General features: G+C 38.7%; 1 protein-coding gene across 1 annotated transcript in view; it reads right to left on the bottom strand.

Annotated features, from left to right (window-relative positions):
• Window positions 1-27,062, bottom strand: part of LOC126248095 (dnaJ homolog subfamily C member 2) — a 212,277-nt gene that overhangs the window by 161,580 nt on the left and 23,635 nt on the right. Inside the window, exon 3 of the mRNA XM_049948761.1 lies at window positions 4,052-4,127. Coding sequence (XP_049804718.1) covers window positions 4,052-4,127 — 76 coding nt within the window. The remainder of the gene's footprint in view (window positions 1-4,051; window positions 4,128-27,062) is intronic.

The raw sequence follows: 27,062 nt of genomic DNA, 5'->3' as shown, positions 1-27,062 counted from the left end.
ATTGCAGTAATACTTAGAAAGTGTATTTCTGGTGCAAATACACACTTTTTTTATCTAGAACAATGCCTATTGACATTTACAAACTAAAAGTAGGGTAAATTAGAATGTCAGTAGTGTTTGTTGCAGGATTCAAGTGCAAGTCATTTACGAGATATTTTATTTTGAAAACTTCCCACACTGACACTTACACAATACCTGTGGTAGCACACTAAAGAACCACATAAGTGTATACATTACGTATGTGGATTTTGACCAGTAACAAGGCAACTGACCGTCACAGGTTGCATTCAAAATGACTGTCAGCAGTGGCAATACATGCTTTCAGAAGGGTATGGGAGAACTGCTGCACATGTGCTAGCATTTCAGTGGAGATGTCCACACAGGCTGCAGTAATAAAGTGTTGTTATGACTGGGTATACTCGACATGTCCTCGTAGACCGAGTCTTTCAGCTTTCCCCCATAAAAAATACAGGCATCAAATCTGTGGAATGTGCCAGTCAGCTACGGTCGCAGGTTCGAATCCTGCCTCGGGCATGGATGTGTGTGATGTCCTTAGGTTAGTTAGGTTTAAGTAGTTCTAAGTTCTAGGGGACTTATGACCTCAGCAGTTGAGTCCCATAGTGCTCAGAGCCATTTGAACCATTTTTTTGTGCCAGTCAAGTACAGGTCCTCTGTGCCAAATCCAACAATTTCAAAACAGTTCTCATGCTGCTGTACTTCATGCGCTATGGTCTGGACAGTCATCATGTTGGTACCACAACTTCCACCTAGTCTGCAGAGGAATGACCTCCAGCATCTGTGGAAAATGGTCCATTAGGAGGGTGCAATACTTGTTTGTGTTCAGTGTTCCGCCTATGAAATATGGGCCTATGAGCTGAATGTTCCCCATCCCACGCCACAAGTTTACACTCCATGGACTGGCATTCCACCTGATGAAGCCAACGAGGACTGTCAACAGACCAATAATGCAAGTTTCGGCGGTTTACCTGGCCACGATTGGTAAATGTGGTTTCATCACTAAACGAGATACACTATCATCTGGAGTATCCTGTCTTAATGCCAATGTACAGAATTTAATACGATTCTCATAATTATTTCCATGCAACTCTTGATACAGAGACATGTGATAGACATGGAACTCATGTCAATGGAGAATGTGTACAACACTTGCCTGAATCGTATCACTTTCTCATGCAATTGCTCGGGAGCTAACGTGAGGATCAACTGCAACAGCAACAAGAACATTAATTTCCTCCTCTTCTGTCACCACTTGTTCCTTCGTGTTATGTTGTCTGAGTGTTACACTACAACTTTCATGTAACTGATTAAAGAGGTTGATAAATAACTGCCAAAATGGTTGATGTCTATTGGGATATCTTGCCGTATACACTACACAAGAATGAATTGCATTCTTCCTACACTCTCCATACACTAGGAGCATGTCAGGTTTTTCTGCATTGGTACATCTCACCATCCAGTCACAACCTACTATTTGAACTGTCCCAAGTCACAATGCACTCAAGGAACACACAAGTGCACTGTAAGCAAACATAACAACATTGTACTTAGCAACTACGCAGGATGAATGGCACAAACAAGTGTTGGTGTGGGAACTTTTCAAAATGTGATCTCTCATAAATGACTCACACTAGAATCCTGCAACAAACACCACTGACATTCTAATTTACCTATATTTAGTCTGTTAATGTCAATAAGTATTGTTCCAATTAAAAAAAGTGTATATTTGCACAAAAAATACATTTTCTAAGTATTATTACAATCTGTTTATTGGCTAACATTTCGAGCCCCAGACAACTAATCCATTTTGTGGAAACCACACATGAATAGCACTTCTGATTTCTGCAAAATTTGTGGTGCAAGTTTTAGGTGATTCACCCTGTATAAATGAAGTATGACAAATGCCTCAAGGGTGCCTGCTAAAAACTGTTATGCTTCAACAGTCATTCATTTCAACCGAATGCAGTTCACTTTGAGGTTGTGGTTATTCTTATATATATTTTTTAAATCGAGGTTTGTACCATCCTCGCAATCTGTGATCTCTGTTTTGTGATACACCAAACAGTGGTTACTGACGCATGCTCAAAATTTATGGTTACAGATGACTGGCAGCACTCACCAGCTCCCATCTCAATAACTATGAGTTCTCCAAACTTGTACTCAGCCAACAGAGACTGAGCTTTCAAAGGTGCTCACCATTTGGCACGGCCCAGGTGGTATGTATGGCTTTTCAAATGCTAATATGCAGTATTTTGTGGAACATATAGGAAGAGAAACAGGATTATTTCCACAGAGGATACAAGAATTAAGAGCCCTCCTTGTATGTGACCCTGGAAACTCCTGAGTCCTTGTCAGATAGATGTGAAAGATGCAACTGCAACTCTGCACAAAATATCTTCAGTGATTAAGAAACAATTTGTAATGAAGTACAATAGTCTCAAAAACAACCGAATCTTCAGCATATCGAAATATTTTCTGATGGCTGTGATGCACAGTTCAAAAAGCACTTTACACTGCCCAATCTTTCATATTTTCAGTCTGACTTTAATATTTCTGCTGACTGGAATTTTTTTGCCACTTCACATGACAGTTGATTTTTTTGGGGGGGGGGGGGGGGGCGACTTTGGAAAGAACTATTTGATTAATGGTGAAATCACATCAAGAGATAATAAACTCATCACATAAATTTTAGAAATGTGCTAAACAGAATTTAAAAGGTGTAGTGCTGCTTTTCACAACTGCAGAAGTAGTTATATCATCATCATCATTTCTGGATGGACACTGGAAAAATTACAACCAATTCAATCCTACATGAAGTTCATTATGTGGCAACATCCAGTAAGGAATGGGTGTTACGAAAGTATATGTAATCTCTGAACAGGACAAATCACTGACAGTTTGGTTGTGTCAGCAAGAAGAAAAAGAAGAAGAAGAAGATGTGAAAAAACAGTCCTCATCTAGCAAAGGAAATAGCAACATTAAACAAGGGGATTTTGTATTTGTTTCTTTAATTGCAGTGGGAAGATCCAGGAGGAAGCAGGGCTATTTTGTGGAAGCAAAGGAATATGAGAAAGAAACTAACCAAGTCTTCCTCAACTACATGCATCCCAGTGGGAAGTATTGGATTTGGCCAGTAAATGATGACAGGTCTTGCAAGGACTATCAGTAATTATGAAGAAAGTACAAACTCCTAATTTGATAAATAATAGAGGCCATTTTGTGTTTCAGGAACAAATGTACATCTGCACACCTGTTTTCTCCCCTTTGTATTGCATATATTCAACTGCATTATTGTTTTTATGTTAATTTCAAATGTAAACTCCATTTTGTGTCTCCCACTTCATACTACTGCATTACGTCTCTTCCTGTCACACACAAAACAGTCGCAGATGCAACATTTTCAAACTAAAATTTAAATGTGATTTACGTGTTTGAGAGAAATTTCTATTCTGGTGTTTTAAAAGTGAAAATGTAATTCATAGTAGAGCAGCATTTCACTGAATATATGTCTGAGAGAAATTACTATTCTTATACCTTAAAAGTAAATATGTAATTTATAATGAAACAGTGTTTCGCTGATAGTGATGGACCAAGAGAATGGAATTTTAATAAAATCTCTACCTATCTGGAAAAGAAATGTTCCCACTCGTCACTTTTCATGCATGCAACAAAAATTTTAATTTTGTTTACATTAACTGCTTCAAACTTCTAGACCAATTTACTTAAAATTCAGACTATTATAATGTAAGAAGCCAGAAATTTTAGGAAGTACAGTGTGCTATCTATGATGCTTTTTGCAAGTGTATTTGTTGTTAAAATGTCACACACACAACCAAGGAATGACATACATGTAATGTAACTTGCACTGATGTTCACTGCATGAAAATAAATGTTGCCTATCAATTTCATTTCACCTTTAAGATTCTTGCTAACCACTTTAATGCATCTACTGCCATGCACTCTAAGCCCCCATCCTCCAAATTTCAATCTATCTGTACCCATTACAATATATATTTCATTTATTTAGACTTACAAGCCTTCTTGATATCTTCTTCTGTTGCTTTGTAACGCAGTTTACTCAAGCCCAAAACTGCATAGTGGTCCTGTAACTGAAAAAAACAACAAAAAGTCACTAATTATGAAAAACTTGTAAAAAGTGAAATCAAATTGGGTTAATACTTTGATATAAACTCAGTCATCTTCTACCACGACAAATTTTTATAACACAAGTGGATCACAGCATTCTAAAATTTATTAAGTGGGGTTTTTAATTCTTTTATTTGGACAATGGTGCCAGTGGAACAATGTCACAGAACAGATGATAATAAAACACACACAACAAAAAATGAGTTATTCAGCAAATTGAACTGAAGACCTGCTGAGAGTTGCAACATTGTATTGTTTACACTTGAGACACAGGGAAGAGAGCCAGTATCAGCATACACTATTATCCTTACAAGTAGAGTGCTGTTTGCGTGTTAGCACCATGCATAGCACACCAAACTTAGAGTGGCACTATTGCTCGACAACACTCCTCGGAAACTACCATTCTTACCAAACGAAAGCGCTGGCACGTCGATAGACACACAAACAAACACAAACATACACACAAAATTCAAGCTTTCGCAACAAACTGTTGCCTCATCAGGATAAGCGGAAAAGGGTTCCACGACCGTGGTACTTGATCGTCGGGAGTATGTGGCTGAGGGACTGCGTCAGCTTTCAGACAACACCACATACAAAGTTTGCCAAGGTAATCCCATTCCTGATGTCCAGGCAGAGCTTCAAGGAATCCTCAGAACCTTAGGCCCCCTACAAAACCTTTCACCTGACTCCATCAACCTCCTGACCCCACCGACACCCCGCACCCCTACCTTCTACCTTCTTCCTAAAATTCACAAACCCAATCATCCCGGCCACCCCATTGTAGCTGGTTACCAAGCCCCCACCGAACGTATCTCCGCCTACGTAGATCAACACCTTCAACCCATCACATGCAGTCTCCCATCCTCCATCAAAGACACCAACCACTTCCTCGAACGCCTGGAATCCTTACCCAATCCGTACCCCCCGAAACCATCCTTGTAACCATTGATGCCACTTCCTTATACACAAATATCCCGCACGTCCAGGGCCTCGCTGCGATGGAGCACTTCCTTTCACGCCGATCACCTGACACCCTACCTAAAACCTCTTTCCTCATTACCTTAGCCAGCTTCATCCTGACCCACAACTTCTTCACTTTTGAAGGCCAGACATACCAACAATTAAAGGGAACAGCCATGGGTACCAGGATGGCCCCCTCATACGCCAACCTATTCATGGGTCGCTTAGAGGAAGCCTTCTTGGTTACCCAAGCCTGCCAACCCAAAGTTTGGTACAGATTTATTGATGACATCTTCATGATCTGGACTCACAGTGAAGAAGAACTCCAGAATTTCCTCTCCAACCTCAACTCCTTTGGTTCCATCAGATTCACCTGGTCCTACTCCAAATCCCATGCCACTTTCCTTGATGTTGACCTCCACCTGTCCAATGGCCAGCTTCACACGTCCGTCCACATCAAACCCACCAACAAGCAACAGTACCTCCATTACGACAGCTGCCATCCATTCCACATCAAACGGTCCCTTCCCTACAGCCTAGGTCTTCGTGGCAAACGAATCTGCTCCAGTCCGGAATCCCTGAAGCATTACACCAACAACCTGACAACAGCTTTCGCATCCCGCAACTACCCTCCCGACCTGGTACAGAAGCAAATAACCAGAGCCACTTCCTCATCCTCTCAAACCCAGAACCTCCCACAGAAGAACCACAAAAGTGCCCCACTTGTGACAGGATACTTTCCGGGACTGGATCAGATTCTGAATGTGGCTCTCCAGCAGGGATACGACTTCCTCAAATCCTGCCCTGAAATGAGATCCATCCTTCATGAAATCCTCCCCACTCCACCAAGAGTGTCTTTCCGCCGTCCACCTAACCTTCGTAACCTGTTAGTTCATCCCTACGAAATCCCCAAACCACCTTCCCTACCCTCTGGCTCCTACCCTTGTAACTGCCCCCGGTGTAAAACCTGTCCCATGCACCCTCCCACCACCACCTACTCCAGTCCTGTAACCCGGAAGGTGTACACGATCAAAGGCAGAGCCACGTGTGAAAGCACCCACGTGATCTACCAACTGACCTGCCTACACTGTGATGCATTCTATGTGGGAATGACCAGCAACAAACTGTCCATTCGCATGAATGGACACAGGCAGACAGTGTTTGTTGGTAATGAGGATCACCCTGTGGCTAAACATGCCTTGGTGCACGGCCAGCACATCTTGGCGCAGTGTTACACCATCCGGGTTATCTGGATACTTCCCACTAACACCAACCTATCCGAACTCCGGAGATGGGAACTTGCTCTTCAATATATCCTCTCTTCCCATTATCCACCAGGCCTCAATCTCCGCTAATTTCAAGTTGCCGCCACTCATACCTCACCTGTCATTCAACAACATCTTTGCCTCTGCACTTCTGCCTCGACTGACATCTCTGCCCAAACTCTTTGTCTTTAAATATGTCTGCTTGTGTCTGTATATGTGTGGATGGATATGTGTGTGTGTGCGAGTGTATACCCGTCCTTTTTTCCCCCCCTAAGGTAAGTCTTTCCGCTCCCGGGATTGGGATGACTCCTTACCCTCTCCCTTAAAACCCACATCCTTTTGTCTTTCCCTCTCCTTCCCTCTATCCTGATGAGGCAACAGTTTGTTGCGAAAGCTTGAATTTTGTGTGTATGTTTGTGTTTGTTTGTGTGTCTATCGACGTGCCAGCGCTTTCGTTTGGTAAGTCACATCATCTTTGTTTTTAGATATATTTTTCCCACGTGGAATGTTTCCCTCTATTTATATATATTGTTTAAATCAATTACTGATCACTTTAATTCTTGTGCCTCATGCGTTTGTAAAAATTCTAGTTCAGTTTGCTATGTCACCTTGTTTGTACATGACAACTCAATTCTGGCACATTTTAAAAACAATTTTCATAGAAGGATCAATTTTTTTCGGAAGTGGAGAATGCAAGTTGGAAAATATAAAAACGAAGATGATGTGACTTACCGAACGAAAGCGCTGGCAGGTCGATAGACACACAAACAAACACAAACACACACACACACACACACACACACACACACACACAAAATTCAAGCTTTCGCAACAAACTGTTGCCTCATCAGGAAAGAGGGAAGGAGAGGGAAAGATGAAAGGATGTGGGTTTTAAGGGAGAGGGTAAGGAGTCATTCCAATCCCGGGAGCAGAAAGACTTACCTTAGGGGGTCTTTCCCTCTCCTTCGCTCTTTCCTGATGAGGCAACAGTTTGTTGCGAAAGCTTGAATTTTGTGTGTGTGTGTGTGTGTGTGTGTGTGTGTGTGTCTATCGACCTGCCAGCGCTTTCGTTTGGTAAGTCACATCATCTTTGTTTTTAGATATATTTTTCCCATGTGGAATGTTTCCCTCTATTATATATATATATATATATATATAGTTTAAATCAATTACTGATCACTTTAATTCTTGTGCCTCATGCGTTTGTAAAAATTCTAGTGCAGTTTGCTATGTCACCTTGTTTGTACATGACAACTCAATTCTGGCACATTTTAAAACAATTTTCATAGAAGGAACAATTTTTTTCGGAAGTGGAGAATGCAAGTTGGAATGAGTATCGTAAAATTTACCAAATGGTAACACAGTTAAGGGGCCTGCTATCTCTCAGTGATGGAATTACATAATTACTATTTTTGTTGACATCGAAATCCACTAGTGTACAAGACCTAAAATAAAGGAGAAGGCACTTGAATTTGTTAGACAACAGTTTATGGCAGCAAAATTAAAATATGAAAATCACTATTGCAGAATGTTAATCACACAAGTTTCTCCTTAAATTTATTGAAAATGTAATGCCACTGAGGCAAGGTGTCCCCCATTTTGCTCATGATGCGATAATATATGTACCGGTGTTTCTGTGACAACTATCACCTTAAAATTATAAACTGTAACATAATAACTAAATACATTTGTATGCACCTGCTGTGTATTACATATGAAAGCAACTGTATTTTACCTCTTTGTCATCTATTTTATAACCAGTGTAATGGGAAGTTGTTATCAGCTTTTATCAAAAGTGGCAATAGAGCAATTATAAATAAAAAGCAAGAAGAAAAGAAAAATTCATTTTACAGTAGGATCAAACGCACAGTACTCTGTGTATTAGCTTGTGACATTACACACTATTCTACTGTGCTGTTATGTAGACTGTGGACATTTTAATAGATGATAAATAAATTCATCTCATCAAGGTCTAGGTTAAGGTACTGGGCACCTTGAACAGTATCACCATACAATCCGTTCTTTAGTCCCCACCCCCAACCCCATGCCCTCCCCTTGTCAGAGTTTCTTTGCTAGTTTCAAAGTCCAATTCTGTAAATTACAGCCTGCAAAGTTATTGCAAAATGGTGACTCACATTGTCAATTAGATGTTTATTGTGTGCACTTTGCTGTATTTTCTTTGGGGTAGATACTTCAATCTCATTCCGCTCAGCATCACATCCCCTGACCAAACCACACACCATCGACTTGCTATCGCCTTTAACATTTCGACTGCAAGTTCAGTCACATTTTCTGTCTGCACTTTCACTTTCTCCTTCTCACCAACCACATATTTAATTTTGTTAACAACAAGCTCCCAATGTCAGTTAAGAAAGAGCAGTACTTTTTCTGGAGTGAGGCTTTACCTAGTCATGTCATCAAGTTAGCTCCCGATACTGTTGGCTCAATGGTTCACTTTGCTGAGTGATAAATATAAATTTTATGTATAAAAATAAAAACTAAATAAATAAAAATAAAGATGCAGCATGACAATGGGAAAATGGCAGCCATGGCATGCTTCATGTGGTTTCTGTATATCCTCCATTGTAGCTGCGTAGCTGAGTCTCTAATAGCTGGAATGTCACTATAACCAAGAAACCAGGATTTTGTTAATAAGTTGATGCAAAGAGCATGTAATGGTGAGCACTGCGGTCCTGATAATTAGATTTGAATGCAAGAAATTTCAAATGGTGACACAGGTGACATGCAAATCATTAGCTTTGACAATTTCCGGAATTTGATAATTACAAAGAAGTGTTTCAGTATGTACTGACTTTCAAAATTTAACTGTATGAGGTCCAATACCTATATTCAATCTGTAATTTTGGTCATATTTAAGGTAGAAATTTATAAAAAAAAATGATCCTGTATGTTTTAAATATGACACAGAATGATCATCATCGAAAACATTATATATTATTATTAGCTTTTACAGCCTCATTGGACCACTTTAGTCAATCATTTCCTGGTCCTCTTCTTCAGTAAGCACATGTTTCGTTCTTTATTAACAGTCCAGTACACCTTTTCATTTGTTTTGATTTTTCCTGTCTTTCCTCATATTTAAACACCCTTTTCATTGTGTGTCGTTGGTCTACTTTTGGTTTAAATCTTATTTTCTTGTCTTTCAGTTTCTTGAGATTTTCTGTCTTGTTTTGCAGATCATCCAAGGTTGTATCTAGTTCTCTCGTATCCTCTTTAATTTACTTGATCCATCCTACTTGTTGCTTCAGATTCCAGTTTCTGCATAATTTTTCTTGCTAATCTAGGTTCTGGTGTCCTCATTATGTGGCTAAAGGAAGAAATCCTCTTTTTACGTACAGTATCTGTGATGGGCTCCAGTTCCCTGTACACTACTTCATTCAGCACTATCCATCATTGTCCTTCCTTCTTGTATTTTTTATTTAAGCATGTTCTAGCTTTTCCTTCTGTCTACTTTTAGTATTTTGTCAACTCTGTTTCTCTGAGTAACTTTAAAAAGAGTCTTGCTTGTGTATGTTACCTCTGGCTGAACTACCGTCTCGTAATGTTTTAATTTTGTTTGAACTGATAGACATTTATTATTGTATGTAGGCCATGTTACTTTTTGAGCTTTTATCATTTTATTGCTTCTTTCTTGCCAAGCAGGTTTTTCATCCAAGTTGTGTGTTATAATCTCTCCAAGATATTTAAATTGCTTCACTATTTTAATTTTTCTGTTGTCTACTGTTGTGTAGTCTATTACAAGCGGGTCTGTTACCATCATCTCGGTCTTTACGAAAGATATCTGGAGTCCTACTTTTTGTGCTATATTTTGCAGGTTCATTATTTGATTTCTAGCTTCTTGTACATTATTAGCTAGTAATGTCATGTCATCTGTGAATCCCAAACAATTTGGGTTTATATAATTTTTCTTGGTTCCAACTGTTGTGTTTTTAGGATTCTCGTTGTACCATTCTCTCATCAAGTATTCAATAGCACAGTTGAAGAGCAGTGGTGATAGACCATCTCCTTGTCTTAACCCTTTTTTAATTGTAAATGGCTCAGATAGTTTTCCTCTGCATTTTACTTTGGACTTGGTGTTTTTAAGGGTTAATTTTATCATTTTTATTAATTTGGGATGAAGTCCAAAATTTCTTAATATGTCCAGCATAGAAGATCTGTGGATGTAATCATAAGCGTTTTTGAAGTCTACAAGGGTTATGACTAGTTGCTTCTGTCTCCTTTTGTAGGCATCCATTATTAATTTTAATATGATGATCTGTTCTGGGCAGCTTCTCCAGGGTCTAAATCCTCCTTGATATTCTCCTAGCTCCTTTTCAAGTTGGTCTTTACAGCGATTGTAGAGAATTCTTGATAACATTTTATATGTGCAATCCAATAGGGAAATCCCTCTGTAGTTGTCCCTATTGGATTTTTCTCCTTTTTTTTGTAATGGGTGTATGACAGCTGTAGTCCAATGTACTGGTAGCTCTTCTCCGATCCAGATTTTAACTATGCACTGATGTAATGACATCTTCACGAGTTCTGCTGCGTATTTCCAGAGTTCTGCAAATGTTTGATCTTCTTCACTTGCTTTGTAGTTCTTGAGCTTGCTCAAAGCTTTGTTGACTTCCCGAATTGTCGGTGGGTTTATATTTTCTGGTGGGGTTTTTATTGGAGTTCTGTGTTTATTTCATAAAGCTCAGGATGATCCTTGCAATTTAGTAGTTCGTTAAATGTTTCTGCTAAAATTCCTGAATTTCTTTTATCACTATGGGTCATCTTATTGCTTTTATCTTTTAGCATTAATGTTGGGGGGATCATATCTTGGAGTTGTCTGCAAAATGCTTTGTAGTAATCTTGTGAGTTTATTTTCTTACTATTTGTTTCTATCATAAAAAGTATATCTTTTTGATATTGAAGTTTAGCCCTCCTTAATGTTTGTTGAGTCATCTTTCTTTGTTTTGTGAGTTCCAAGTAAGATTCTACTGTGTGTGGTGTTTTTTTTTTTTTTCCCCTCTGATACCTTAATCAGGCTTGGTGTCTACCTTTCATTGTTTTATCACATTCGTCATTACACTACTGGTGTTTTTTTCCTAGGATTTATTGGGGCTACTTGTTCATCTGTTTGTTTCAATTGGGGAATTATTTCATCCAGATCATCTGTTACTTTTATATTCCTAGTTTATTCTTCATATTCCTTGTTATTTATCAATATGTATGTATGTATGTGTGTATGTGTGTGTGTGTGTGTGTGTGTGTAAAAGATCACAACTGTATGCACGACCAGGATTTAAAATGTACATCTTTGTCTTCACTGGCTATGTTCTACTATTTCAGTCATTCGAGCAAGTCTTATGGGGAAAGAAAAAACAACCATGACACTTGTGGTTTAAGGTACTGTTGATGTTGAGGACATAACAGATGGAGCACAAAATAAATTGGGGAAGACAAACAAAAAACCTAATTCTGAATAGCAAGTCAGGGATTTAAACCACCATTCTCCAATACCTTGCCACTGTGCCACCTTGCTCAGTATGAACCAACTCCTTCATACTACAACTCTCTTTTCTCATTTCAAAACAATATTCAGTTTCTCTTTTCACAATTAAATGAGACCTGCTCCTTTAAACATATAGTCTTCTGTCCATGGCACTGCTAACAAAATAAGTAAAAGACACATCAACAACTTCACCAACACCCAGTCTTCCCCCCTCCCTATTGTTACTTCTACTTGCAACATGAAGCTCAAAGTTCTACATCTAAATCTACATACATGCTAGGCAAGCCATACCTCTATGCACATACTCCACAAGCCACTATACAGTGCAAGGTGGAGAGTGCCACATACCCATACCAGTAATAGCGTTTCCTGTTCCACTTGAAAACAGAGCAAGGAAAACAACTGTCTAGAAGTCTCAGTACATGTTGTAATTTATCTCGTCTTATCTTTCTGGTCCTTACATGAAATGTAAGGTTGTGGTGGTAGAATCTTCTGCAGTCAGCTTCCAATGCCAGTTCTCAAAATTTCCTCAATAGTGCCTCCGGAAAAGAGCACTGTCTTCTCTCCAGGAATACACATTGAGTTCCTGAAGCAGCTCTGTAATACTTGTGTGCTGATTGGATCAGCCAGTAACAAATCTAGCAGCACACTTCTGAATCGCTTTGATGACTTCCTTTAACCTAGCCTGATGGTGATCCCAAACATTTGAGCAGTACCCAAGATAGGTCACATTAGTGTTCCATATGGCATTTTCTTTATAGATGAGCTACACTTTTCCAAAATTCATCCAATAAAATGAAGTCAACAATTTGCCTTCCATACTACAAACCTGATGTGCTTTTTCCATTGCATATTGCTTTACAACATTACGCCTAGATATTTAATTGACGTGATTGTATCAAGCAGCACACTACCAATCCTAACATTACATTTTTCTACATTTACAGCAAGCTGACATTCATCACACCAGCTAAAAATTCTGTCAACATCCTGTATCCTCTTACAGTTACCCAGTGACAACAACTTCCTGTACACCACCATCAGCAAAGAGCTGCAATTTGCTGCTCACTCTGTCCATTAGATCAATCATATGTGTAGAGAACAAGGGTGTTTTCACACTGTGTGCCAGGCTGAGACGTGATGGGTGAGCCATGACACACAGGGATATCAAATCCATTATTTTTCATTGTGGTGTTCACAATGGTGCCTGGGCTGTCACGGCAAGCGACAAGCAGGCTGTTAGGATAGCTTTTAAAAAAATGTGATGAAACCAATGCCAAGTGGAACTACTATGTTTAATATTACCAGTGCAAGGCAGCAGCTGGGCAGCCGGTGTGAGGCTGCAGCCAGACTAAGAAGGTGAAGCTACGCTTCAGCTTCTGCAGTACACATGCCAAAGTCTCCCATCTACTTTTATCAGACGTATCACTACACATGATTTTTTCCTTTTTTTTTTTGTTAAAGAAGAAGTTCCTTAATATCTCACAGTGGGAAAAATTTACAAGTACTGTAATGATACATGCAAAGTTACTCGCTCCATCTACATTTACATAGTTCATTTTCACCCATCTGTAACAGGGAATTAAAGAACCATGTTTTTTGCAGTTATTTATTATCCTTCAAATTAAATGCTGAAATTGAAATGGAAAGACCTTAAGATACAGTTACAGAGAAAAACTTGGCAAAATCATCACAGGTGATCACAGGAAAAGTCCACTGAAATGAAGTTCCACTTACCTTTGTTTTCATCACTTTTACTTAAAAGTTAGCTTACTTCCAAGAGCTATGCAAAGTTCCTTGTCAGTGGAAACAGAACCCATCAGCCAAACAGCATTATCTCAAGAATTTTCCTCTATCAATCTGTCTGTGTCACAAGACAAAAGAAACCATTCTGAGACATCATCACAGGCTCCAGCCAATGAACCGTCAACTCTGCCAACTACTGTGTCATTACAAAAAAATACCAGTGGGAAAAATATTGAACAATTTTTACAGTTCGAAATGGACTAAATATCTTTGATCAAGACACAGCAAGACATGACCGATAATGAAACCTCTAATTATTTCCTGACATGTTTCATGTCTTGCACATTCTTGCAGCATGCATTGACATGTATTGTGATCCATTCTGTAATAGGAATAACATTTTTCAGTGAAGTTTTTACCTCTTCATGTAAAGTAAAAAACTCCCCTAAATGTCTGTTGCAATTAATGGGATGAACCCATAATGTATTTCTTCAGTGCTTCAAGAATCAACAAATCACTGCACTGTCAAAACAATACCAATAAGGTAATGAAGTTATTATTCTATACGATAGCACAGAATGGATAGCGGCGAAAAACTTTACTTGCCCTACAGTGTTTGAAGGTATACTGAACCTGCCCATTATTCTTCCTGATAACTATCTCTAATGACCTTGATGTCAACAGGGCATTAAATCCTAATCTTCCTCTGGAACACTATTCCACTTGCCCTTCATTTCATCATACGAATTTCCTACAAGAAATATTATTACTAAGAGCCATGCACAGTTCTTTGAACATGGAGATAAGGTCGGTGTAATTGTTTACAACTTCTGGTACCAGACACACACAGAAATACAAAAGTGAAAATTTCAAAATGGACCATCTTGTGCATTAGTCAACTCAGACATAATTTTCATTTTAGCCTCTGCCGTTTTTCATCTCCAGCTACAAATCAATTAAGTAGAATGTCACAAGCTTTTATTACAGTCTATCCTCAGCAAAGTCTTACGTTATAGTAATTTACACTCCTATTTATAAATATGAAATGTACATTCTGCTAATTGTAAGATGTTGACAATAAGTAACTGTTTGTTTTTTGTAATGTCACATGTGGCCAACTGTAAAACCATAGCCAGTGTAATCGGCTGCCAAGGTAAAAATTCATAAATACTTGAAGGTTCCTGGACATGCAGTATTAAAACAACATGAGGGACCAACACTAGGCATGCATTGATCACTGGTAATTCATTGTCCCAATAACTTGCAATAACTTATGAACGGAGACAGATGTCAGTGTCACTACCATTTCAAAAATGTTTTTCTACTTTTAGCTATATATCACTTGCAGTAATGTATGATCTAAAACGTATCTAACAGTAAGCTACCTGCAATCAAACTTTTTCTCGACAAGATTTATAAATTAAGTGCATGTGTTTGACATTTGGGTTGTTTCAAAATGACTTTATAAACTATGAAAAGGTAAATGGTCCATTAAGAAACTAATATGCTACATTACCATGTGAACAAAAATAAGATTTTTTTAAAATCACATAGTTTCTTCCAAAACAATTGAGAAACATCACGGAGCTAAAAGATCATGTGAAATGAAAAATAAGTGTTTTGTTTTCCACATGGAAAGTAAAGCTTTTAAGAAAAAAAATAAGTTCATAAAACGAAATGGTGTAGTCTTACATACTGCTAAGAGTTTGTAGAGTATCCCAGTACACTGTGCGAATGCAGCCTAAGAGTGCACTTGTCACACTTCCCTCGGGTACTCCTAATAATGCCATTGTTTCCAATGAACATCAGCCATCGAGGACAACGTACTGGGTTCTATTACTTAAGAAGTCTTCAAGCCACTCACATATCTGGGAATCTAATTCACATGCTTGGACCTTCATCAACAGTCTGCAATGTAGCACTGATCTGTTGCTTTCCGGATATCTAGGAATATGGAAACTGCCCACTGGCCTTCATCCATTGTTCTCAGGATATCTATGGAAACTTTCCAGTGGCCTTCATCCATGGTTCTCAGGATATCAAGTGAGAAAAGGGTAAGCTGAGCATTGCACATGAGATGCTGTCTAAATCCATGCTGGTTTGTTGGCAGAAGCTTTTTGGTCTCCCACGAAAGTTATTACATTCAAACTCAGAATGTATTCATGAATTCTGAGTCATAGACTCAAAATATTTCTCCAGCAGCTTCACTCTCAAAGTTCTGCAACCTCTTTCTGTTAAGAAAACGCAACTACATGAAAAGTGTCTTATATTAATGTAGGACTTCCACCACATGAAACTGTCAGATGAACTATTCATTGAGTTCGTCCATCCAAAATATCTCATATGAATATAATAGCTCAGACAGACAACAGATAACAAACTTCTGGTTTCGGAAAAATTAAGTTAATATCTGCTAGATCAGGCTTGCTCACACCAGGCATTCCAGCTTGTGGGCGACCACTTAACAGATGGGGAGTGGGCCAGTTAGTCGCACATTGTTGTCAGTATTCACTGCGTAAACAAAGCTATTGGTTCGCTGCCATGACAGCTGGTGCAATGAATATGGATTCAGCTGAGATGAGACTAATTCTAGTGACAAGTGCATGTGGCAAGAATTCCAACAGGAATTGCAGCATTTTTCTGCACATACTGGAGAACATGCTACAAGTTCAGTATGTCGACAATCTGTTATACCAAAAAAATACAACATTGAGTAACATTAAAATTCCAAACATTGTGATGTGTGTAACAGTGTTTAGGGAGAGGAGCACCTGCAATTAATTGCAAAGTTGAAAGAATCCTTCAGCAATGAGGTAAGTATGGTTATCTCTATTAATTTTACATCAACTATTAATCTTATTCAAGTTATATTACAACTCAATTTACCCGAAACTTTTATTTCTAGGAATTTGAAGCTACATATGAAGGTGCAGTGAGGGTGAGCTTTAGAACTGTCCATTTGATTATTCGGGAACTTCGGCCATTCTCCTCTGGACTGTTTGTGAAAGAATGCCTTGACTCTGTTGGTGAATCCATTTGTCCTCTAAGTACAGCACAATTTCATGCAATTTGCCTGTCCTGACACACAATTGCATACCGTATAGGACAGCTAACAATGAGCGGCAGCAATTATTTGCATATTCTCTGTGCCTTGGTAAAAGGAACAATGTTACTGATACAGCACAATTGGCTATATTTGTCCTAGGGTGGATATAGATTCAAATATCACACAAGAGCTTCTTGATTTAATCTTCACGAGGGACACATGTACAAGATAAAATTAAGTATTGTTCAACATGCTTTTATGCAACTGAATCTGCCCTAGAGTAAACTCGCTTCCATCATCACTGATGGTATCCCAAATATGGCTGGGCTGAATTGTAGGATGTCTAAAAACTAAGCTGAGCCCAGGACAGCAATTTCACTCAGTGCATTGTGTAATTCATCAAGAGGCACTCTGTGTGAAGACTGTGCAATTTGACAGGGTTATGAATGTTGTTGTTAGGACTGTAAATTACATATGGTCTGCAGGAGTGAATCACAGACAGTTTTGAGAGTTAATGGATCCACTAGAATCTGATTTCTATGATATATCCTTCTTTCATCAGGTAAGATGGCTGAATAGGCATAAAGCTCTCGAACATTTCCTCATTTCGCTTGAACAGGTAACTCTTTTTATGGATATAAAAGAAAGGTTGGTTCCTGAGCTATCTGACCCTCAATGGGTTGTTAACCTAGCATTTGTTACCAACATAACGAGTCATTTGAAAAGTCTCAATGCTTCATCATAGGGGACATGCCAATTAATTGTTTCTAAAATTCATGCAATGCAAATGAAATTGCAGAGCTGGAGAGGTCTGTCTCAGGACCATAATTCATGCATTTTCCAAATGTGATTCATAGCTAACATTAATAATGACCTTGTTGCATCATCTGTTCAGTCTCTCAATAATTTGGTTGCAACAGTCACATTACGATTTGAATATTTGAGGTCACTTGAATCAATTTTGATACCTTTATGTCACCATGCTCGGTAGGCATCAGAACTGTCTCTGCAATGGTGCAGTTACAACTGATACATCTGCAGTTTGACCGTTTCATTAAGGAGAAGTTTACAATGGTGAATGGCATCATTCAGTTCTATTCTATCCTTCCACAGGATAGATTTTCTCAATTACATGCGAAAGCAGCAGCTATAATGTGCATCTTTTGTTCTACTAATTTATGTGAACAACTTTTTTCAGCCTTAAGGCTTTGCAAATCAAAACATAGTCACAAATGACAGATAGCCATCTGAGGGCCATTCTTCGATTGCACACTGCAAGTAGTATTAGTCCAGATATTCCCTCACAGCAAAACATGGGAAATTGGATCATAATCTATATGAATGTTATATAACAATGTCTGCATTTTTGTATGTGCTGTGATTATATATTGTAAGCAATAAAACAGTGCACGGTACATTTAAACTGCTGCCACTGAATCCATATCACCACAGGTTTGTATTTTATGTCCAGAATGTAATTAATGTAATGTAACCTTTTGAATGGCACACACACAGGCCCAAAAGAGGACTCAGACCTCCAATCACAGTAGCCCTGCATCCCGTAACGTGCTGTGTCCCACTTTGCGTTGACAGTGGTTGGCTGCCCTCCTGCTTTGTCTCACTACACTGTGACGTATGCCTGATGGTGAGCTGCCTACAGTTACGTCATGGCTGCCTGGCTGCAACAGGCTAGGGCAAAAGGGCACCTGACTGACCACCTCTGTGCTATATCATCACTAGGAACACCGAAGGCCAACCACTCCAAATGACACTTAAGTGCGAAAGTTTGTGTAAAGGATTGCACAACCCTGACCGTGACAGAAGAGTCCATTCTACTTGGAAATTCTCACTTGTACACTGCAACTGTAACTTTTCTTTTTGCAAACATCACTAACCTGTTTTTATGCCTAATCAGCTCTTAAGTATTGACGTTTTAGCATGCACAGACTGTGCTTGCTAGTGATTCATCATCATTTAATCCTGATTATCATGATCACTGCTAACCACTGTTCAGCAGAAATTTGCAAAATACTGAATGTGAAGGCAGCAAGACATATTTTATAGAAATGGCACTAGATTTAAGCTGAATTTTGAAGTAAGTTATTTCCAATTTAAAGAACACCTATCCACATGCAAAAATACTTGCATGTTCACTGAAGATAATCAAGGAAATGTGACATTAACTAAAAAGAAAAGAGAGAGAGGAGGAGGAGGAGGAGGAGGAGGAGGAGGAGAAGAAGAAGAAGAAAAGAAAGAGAGAGAGAGAGAGAGAGAGAGAGAGAGAATAAAAATGGTACACAACAAGTCAGCTGATTCTTTCACAGCCTTTTGGCACAACTACTTCATAATTACAAATTAAATGAACAAAATTATGGTTGATCCAAAGCAGTGGTTCCCAACGTGGGGGTAATGACCACCTGAAGGGTGAAGTTTAATTTCCTGAGTGGTAAAAACAAAAGGGTTCAATTCTGTTTCAGTCAGTGAATTAAATTATTTTTAAAATATCATTACTAATATTACTCATATCCTCACATAGGCCACTCAGTCCACACACAATTCATACATTGTAGCATGCATCTATGAGACTAATACCTCACATGCACTTCAACATCTCATAAAAATGCCTTCTCTTCATTGTAGTTAGCTCCCAGACTAGATAAGAAATCGTTTCATTATTCATTTCGCAATAGTAAATCACCAGTGTGGCTACTCAAATTTGAAGAAAAAATTTCGCGAGAATTCCGGGTGTGAGGAGGAAAATGCTATCAAACAGCTCCTGATTAATGGTGAGCAGGGGAGGAGGTATACCACAATAATGATTTTTCTTTCTGTCCTCTCAGCTGAGATATACTAGCCATAAGCAATAGTTTAACCACAATTTTTAAACGTAGATGATCTCTATGAAATAATATTCACATAAGTAACACACTTTGAAATATTACATATTTTAAAATTTGTGATTCATTAAAGTAAGAAAAATCGAATTTTACATCCTGGAATTCCCTGTGATTTGCCAGATTTTTCCAGATAAAATTTAATTCCCTGAAAATTCTCGGTTTTCCAGAAGAATTGTCACCCTGATGACTAATTGACAGCACAACACAGCAGTAGTTATGTAATGGCTACTACACTGCTGTAGTACCTACAGTGTCTTATTATTATTAGTGGCAGTGGTAAGCCACAGAGCGTTAACAGTCTGACGTCTTCCAACTTTTGCAACTTCAAAAGCAAGGAGTCCATCAACCTAGGCCTAAGCATTGTGCCAAATTTTAATTTTGTTGATTTTAGATGAGGACAGGGTGTGGGTGAAGCAAGTGACTCTAGGGAGAGGAGTGGTGCAGAGTAAGCATTTTTGTAACAAATGCCTATCCTCAATGTGGATAATTAGGTTTCTTTTCTGACACACAAACCTCCAGATGTCACTCTGTCAGATCAGTAACGAACATTGTATATTGATACAGTGTCACCCAAAACACCAATATATTTGTGCGATGTACTGTCGTTCAAGAGAATGTGCATAAATGGTAACTAATAAGTGACGCCTGACCTATGGAGCACAGGAAAAGCGTAACTGAGAGCGTCTGTCGTATAGAGCTCCTGTGGGGAATTCAGTGGAGCATTAGTTTGTCATAGAAAGAGTCCTGGGTCCGAGCCCTAGTCATGCCAGTTTTCCTATTGCAGTATGTGAAACTGTTATATGGGAAAAGATTTTCCTGATATGTAAAAGGACTGTTCAGAATTCTTGGCATTGTTTTATTGGCAGTCAGCATTCACTTTGTTTGTCTAAAAGTGGCAAACCTGTAGAGAACATTTGTAGGTTCACAGGATAAACAATCAGTGCAGAAGACAAAGGATACAACTGCATCACATGTGTGGAAGTAGTAGTAGTAGTAGTAGTAGTAGTAGTAGTAACCATAATAATAATAATAATAATAATAATAATAATAACCATAATAACTCCGCCATTGCCGGTCCCAAGCCCGGATCCTCATCTTACAAGTGATGAGGGAGGAGGAGGGAGAGGAGTAACAACCTCGTAAAAAAACCTGGGTCCATCTGGCTCCGGATGGTAGCACCCTGTGAGGGCCCCTGCCTAGGGTTACGGGTGAAAACCGGTCAACGGTCTCATAGGCGGATGAGGAATTTTTAACTCCCAACGGCTGAGAGAGCGGAGGAACCAAAAATCTATAACTGCAAGCGTCTGTACCCAGATTGGGCGGCTTGTGGGCAGCGTCTGTTCCTCATGTTAGAGGCGGCTGTTTCAAGAAAACCTTCTAACGCTAACAACGTTAGTCGTATTCCTGGTAGGTTACGCAAGTAATCTCCCCAACTTTGAAGAATTTCAACAGTTACAATCTTAACGCATGATGGAAATGTCTTTCAATAATGAAACTACCCCAGGTGGCCAATCCACCGTCGGCAACGACGGAAGCAGACCCATGGATTCTGGGGAGTCTGCAACACCATGCAAATCCAACAAGATTAAACCCAGAAAAATCTTCAACATAGCAACTCTCAACATAAACTCCCTTCTCAAAGTGGGAAAACTTAAGCACCTTACAGACCAGTTACACACGGAAGACATACAAATTGTGGCGCTACAAGAAACTCGCTTCACTGATGAAAACACATTTGAATCAAACAAATTCAGAATATTTAAAGGAAAACCTGGAAAAATTGTAATGAAGAAATGCCCTCAGCTTGGCACAGCTTTTGCTGTAAACACAAAAATTCTGAACTCTGTCGAGCATTTTTGGTCAACATCATCGAGAACATCTTTCCTCACTTTTCGATGTGCAAATAAAAAATACACATTAATCAATGTTCACGCTCCCACAAATGACAAAAATAATGCTAAAAATAGGGAAGAAACAGATGAATTCTGGGAAAACCTTAAGGATCATATATCAGAAATCCCAGAAAACAATGCAAAAATACTTCTAGGAGATTTTAACGCTCAGATTGGAAAAGAAAAGAAATTCCGCGATATTGTCGGCAACTTTCCCGCACACAAATGAACCAACAAAAATGGAGAAAGGTTAATTATGCTCTGTAAGCAGTTTAAACTCAAGCTAATGTCAACACGTTTTAAACATCTTCCCAGAAAACAAAAAACCTGGGTATCTCCGATAAAGAGTATCGGAGAATTTCAAATAGATCACGTTGCCATCTCCTCCAAATGTGAAAAAGAAATATTGAACACACGTGTCCGAAAATCTCTAAACCTTGACTCCGATCACTATCTCACGAAAATAAAAACTAAACTGATCCCAAAAAACAAACAGAAAAGCAGAAACGGTGAATATAAAAACAGAAATAAAATAAATTTTGATCTTACAACCCTGAGAAATTACAACCTTAAGGCCAACTCTAACCTCAAGGATTTTCAGAAAAAACTAAAGACATTCTCCCATTCACAAAACCTCCAAGAATTTCAGAACAACTTGATTGAGGCAACAGAAACAACCTTTCCAAAAAAGAGCAAACCGAGACACCCGTGGTGGGACAGCAACTGTAATGAAGTTCTGCATGAAAGACTTAAAGCCTGGAAAAAGTAGAACTCACATAAAACTGAAAACAACTTTGATGAATTTAAGCAAGCCAGAAAGAATGCCTCGAAAACTATTCGCAACACCAAGAGACAATATGAAAAACAACAACTGGACTCAATCGAAGAGAATTTCAAGAAATGCAACACGGCAGCTTGGTACAAAACATTCAACCAGAAACTCCGAGGATACCAGTCCCCTTGCCTAAACCTTATGAGAAATAATAAGACTCTCGCCACCAACAATACTGAAAACTGTGAAATTCTGGCTGAATATTTTGAGACACTCCTAAACTGCCAAACACCCATCCAGACTCTCAGTTTTACGCAACCAGAAACATTACCAACACATTCAACACCTCCGACACGAGAGGAAATCACAAACATAATCAAAAATCTCAAAAACAGGAAAGCATGTGGAGAAGACACAATTACAGCAGAAATGCTCAAGCTTGGGGGAGAAACATCAGTAGAAGCACTACACAAAGAACTTGAACAAGTATGGGAAACCAAGAAAATCCCAGGTCACTGGAAAACTGCCCTAATTCACACTTTGTTTAAAAAAGGTGACAAAAGGGATGTTAACAACTATGGGATGTTAACAACTATCGTGGAATATCGCTTCTCCCAGTCCCATACAAAATTCTGTCAAAAGCCCTGCTCAATCGTGTATCACCAATTATAGAGGGAAAACTTGGAGAATATCAAGCTGGCTTCAGACCAGGAAGATCCTGCGCCGAACAAATTTTTAACCTCAAAACAACAATGAACTATTTATCTACAAGGAGCAACAAATATTTCATAACATTCATTGATTTCAAAAAAGCTTATGACTCAATCGATAGGGACACACTCATCAAAACACTTCGAGAATATGAAATAGATGAAACAACAATCACCATAATCAAAGAAACATTAACAAATACAACTTCAAAAGTAAAATTCCAAGGAGAAATTTCATGGCATTTCGAGGTCAAAACCGGCGTCAGACAAGGAGATGCGCTGTCCCCGGTACTCTTCAACTGTGTTCTGGATAAAGTCATAGCAGAATGGAGAAAACTCACGCAAAAACATGGAGTTGGGAAAGTCCAAATTGGAGGGAAGTGCTACAAAGCCATTGAAACCAACTGTTTTGCCTTCGCTGACGATCTCGCCTGTTTAGCTTACACACAAAAAGACACAATAAAACAAATAGAATTACTTAAAGAAACTGCTGAAAAAGCAGGCTTGCAAATTTCATTTGAAAAGACAGAAATCATTACAAATATAAAAAATCCACCAAAGAAAATAACTACGAAATACGGGAAAATACAGGTATCTAAACATTTTAAATATCTTGGTGAACTAATTCAGCCTGTGGCAAAAGGTCATCCAGCCTGCAGGGCTAGAATACAAAAACTAGAGACAGCAACTCACTACTGCAGACAAATGTATTAAAAAAAAAAAATGTATATCCAAAAACATTAAACTCAGACACTACCAGACTGTCATTAGACCGCAGATACTATATGCATCAGAAACACTAGCAAATTTTACATACCCAAAACAGATAGAAAATCGTGAAAGAAGAATTGTGAGGACAATTCTTGGACACAGGAAAATAACAGATGATCAAGGCAAGCCTGTATACAGACTAAAAAGCAACAAAGAAGTGTATACGAAGTGCAGCAAAATTACAGACGAAATTAGAAAAAGAAGATGCTCCTTTTATGCTCACATCATGAGGATGAAACCGAATAGGCTTACAAAACAAATATTTTCGTACATCGCAAATCTAAAAAATAAAAATTTATGGTTTATCAACACAGAAAGAGATCTAAAAGAAATGGACATAGATCAGGAAACAACATTTAACAGAAACCTTTTTAGAAAAAAACTGAATTCATTCACGGGTTTCGGTGTGAAAATTAAGAAGACTTGTGGAACTAAATGGTCTGAAGAGAGAAAAGCCGCCTTCAGTGCAAGAATGAAAGAAGTGTGGACTGAGAGAAAGAAGACTTCCCAGAAGCGCAAGAAATAACTGTTTTCACGGTCTTTAACGGCCAAATTTGTATAATAATAATAATAATAATAATAACCATAATAAAAATAAAAAGAAGAAGAAGAAGAACGGACTGCTAGATGGCACCACTGCCGTACATCAGATGTGCATGTTGTGGCTGGCTTGAGTCTCCTGTTTGTGCAGATACAAACACGTGGGTCCAAAATTGCTGCCCAGTCCGCATGCTACTGTCATTGCCATATAGCAAAGGTTGTGAACCTAAAACAATGGAAGTAAATGAAGATTAAAGTATGCAGCATTCCTACTGGACAAAACTGATCAGTGGAAGGTACTGAATGTCACCTAAGAGGTAACAGTAGATATTGAAGAGTGCGCACTAGATGGAGCGGAATCGAGGTTGTGAACAAATGCATGAACAAGTGTCAATGTCGTCACCAGAAGACTCCTCAAGTGGCAGAAGTGATGAAATGCCAAGAAACGAGAAAACTGAAATGCTCAAATATTGTCTTAGCATCAAAAAGCAGTTGAAGTCAACCAAAACATTTGTACATTGCACATTGTCTGCAAATTCGGCACTAGACGTCCTACACGATGATTTCAATGGAAACGGTGGTGAGAAAGTGCTGAGTTAATGTCTATGAAAGAGAAGTACTAACATATTACAATGCATGTGATGGAGACCTTCAAACAGCGTAGCCAGGAGAGTTGATGTGTTCACAATGCAGAAACTAAATTTTGGGCAAAACAAAAGCAAGACAGTTAAATTTCTTTAGTTTTGGCACAATTGACAGCTGGGTCTTGCACTAGAAGGATAAAAACAATATTGTAAGCCGTAAAGTCAAACCTTTTGCTATAGTGAAAACCTATCGGAACAGAAACTACAGCCAAGAAATGGCAGAGGACTGGCATCAAGCAGCTTGTGCACTCATGATAGTCTCCACAGATGCAAATATCTACAATGCCAATAAAAATGGATTCAACAATGAGATGACTGTGGGCCGCGCTCTTGCAGCTACAGGTTCTACAGATATTGTAGGGGTTGTACAGTTCATTCACGCGACAGCCAATATGTACACAATTATTCCATTGCTTTCACAGACACGCAGACTTGCTCCAAACCTGTTTGTAGTCCTTCGAGACCCTCATTCTTTGAACGCTCATATACGTCAGTCCACATTTGCAGCAGCAAATTTAATCACCCACTCTCACTCCTCTGGAAAAATGAGCAAAGGACTGTTCAGGATATCTCTACAAGAAGAGGTAGTCGAACAAGTCAGAGAAGAGAAACTTCTGTTAATACTTAATTCTTATGGGCCCCACACAGACGCCAGTGTTCGTGACCTGTACAAAATAACCTACCAGAAACCAAAATCACAAACGACATAATTCCAGCAAACGCAACCTCCATTTATCAACTGCTTGATCTTCATTTCTTCAGAATGTACAAGCACATGGTTTGCAAAATCTTTGCTGACGCTCGAGATTTTTCTGAAGAGATTGATCTGTAACAACAGAATGATCTTCTTAAGCTGCAGTTCCTCACATACAATCAATTGTGAGCTCCATGTTTCTATAATTCTCAATGTCACAGCTGAATAATGGCTACACTCACTGATGAGTCCAGACCTTCTGAAACATCAACACCGTTCTTTTGCAGACACTAGCATCCATTCAGCAATCTACAGGTTGGACATGCAAATATGGGATTCATCTGACGTGCTTGGTGCAAAAGTAATTACCTTCACATACATCTTTGTACACAATCACTATTGTGAAACTCCCGTTCCTGAATAAATGACACAGTACAATTCCTGAAAATTATGTAATAATGCTACTGCTACTGCTGCTGCTGCTGCTACTACTGCTACTACTACTAACAATAACAATAATACTTCAACATGTGTGATTCAATTGTTTGTCTATTCATCTTTCAAATTGTTTATGTTTATTCTTTGAAGCTACAAATGTACTCTATAGGTTTGTTACTTTCAAATAAAGCAAAAGCAGATTGCCAATAGAACATTGCTATAAACTTCAAACAGTCCTTTTGCATGTCAGGGAAATGTTGCCCATGTAAGAGTTTCACACTTACTGCAGCACAAAAAATGGCATGACCAGGGCTTGAATACAAGACCCTTGGTATGAAAAACTAGCCCTCTACAGACTTCCCCTCAGAAGCTCTACATGACAGATGCTTACAATTATGCTTTTCCTGTGCTCTGTATGTCAGTTGTTACTTGTTACCTACCATTTATGCACATTCTCCTGGATAACAGCACATAGCACAAACTATATTGGAGTTTTGATTGATACATTGTCGATATATAATGTTTGGCATAACTTCCTGATATCTGGAGGTCTGAGAGCTAGAAGTTGGTGGCAGTACCAACGAAACATTGAAAAATGCCTGATCATTCTATTAAAAGACTGTTAGAAGCATACAGTACCACTTGCCTCAATGACTCATTAGTTTATGATTTAATAAAACTAAATACCATTTAACTTACATAATTTTAAAAATTCTTTATTATTCTGAAGTTTAGTTAGGTGCTAATGTTGTTCATGGGGATGGGAGGAAGGAGTAAAAGCTAAGATCTGATTGCACTTAGGGGTAACACTCTCAGTTATTTTGTTAATTGGTTTTTGTTTTACAAGGCCATCACTGAGCCAAAAACCTGCTAATCATAAATCAATACTGAAGGACATCCACAATTTGTGCTTTTATTTCCAAATTATGGCTCATGGCAATGAAAACATCCCTCCTGTAACACTGAAGTATGGATTATTCAGATTAAACTTGCGGAGAAAGTGTTATCAACAATTGACAAAGG

The sequence above is a fragment of the Schistocerca nitens genome, chromosome 3 (assembly GCF_023898315.1).
Source record: "Schistocerca nitens isolate TAMUIC-IGC-003100 chromosome 3, iqSchNite1.1, whole genome shotgun sequence".
In the NCBI taxonomy this organism is placed as follows: domain Eukaryota; kingdom Metazoa; phylum Arthropoda; class Insecta; order Orthoptera; family Acrididae; genus Schistocerca; species Schistocerca nitens.
The sequence above is the reverse complement of the archived record's forward strand: the minus strand, read 5'-3'. Positions and strand labels throughout refer to the sequence as shown.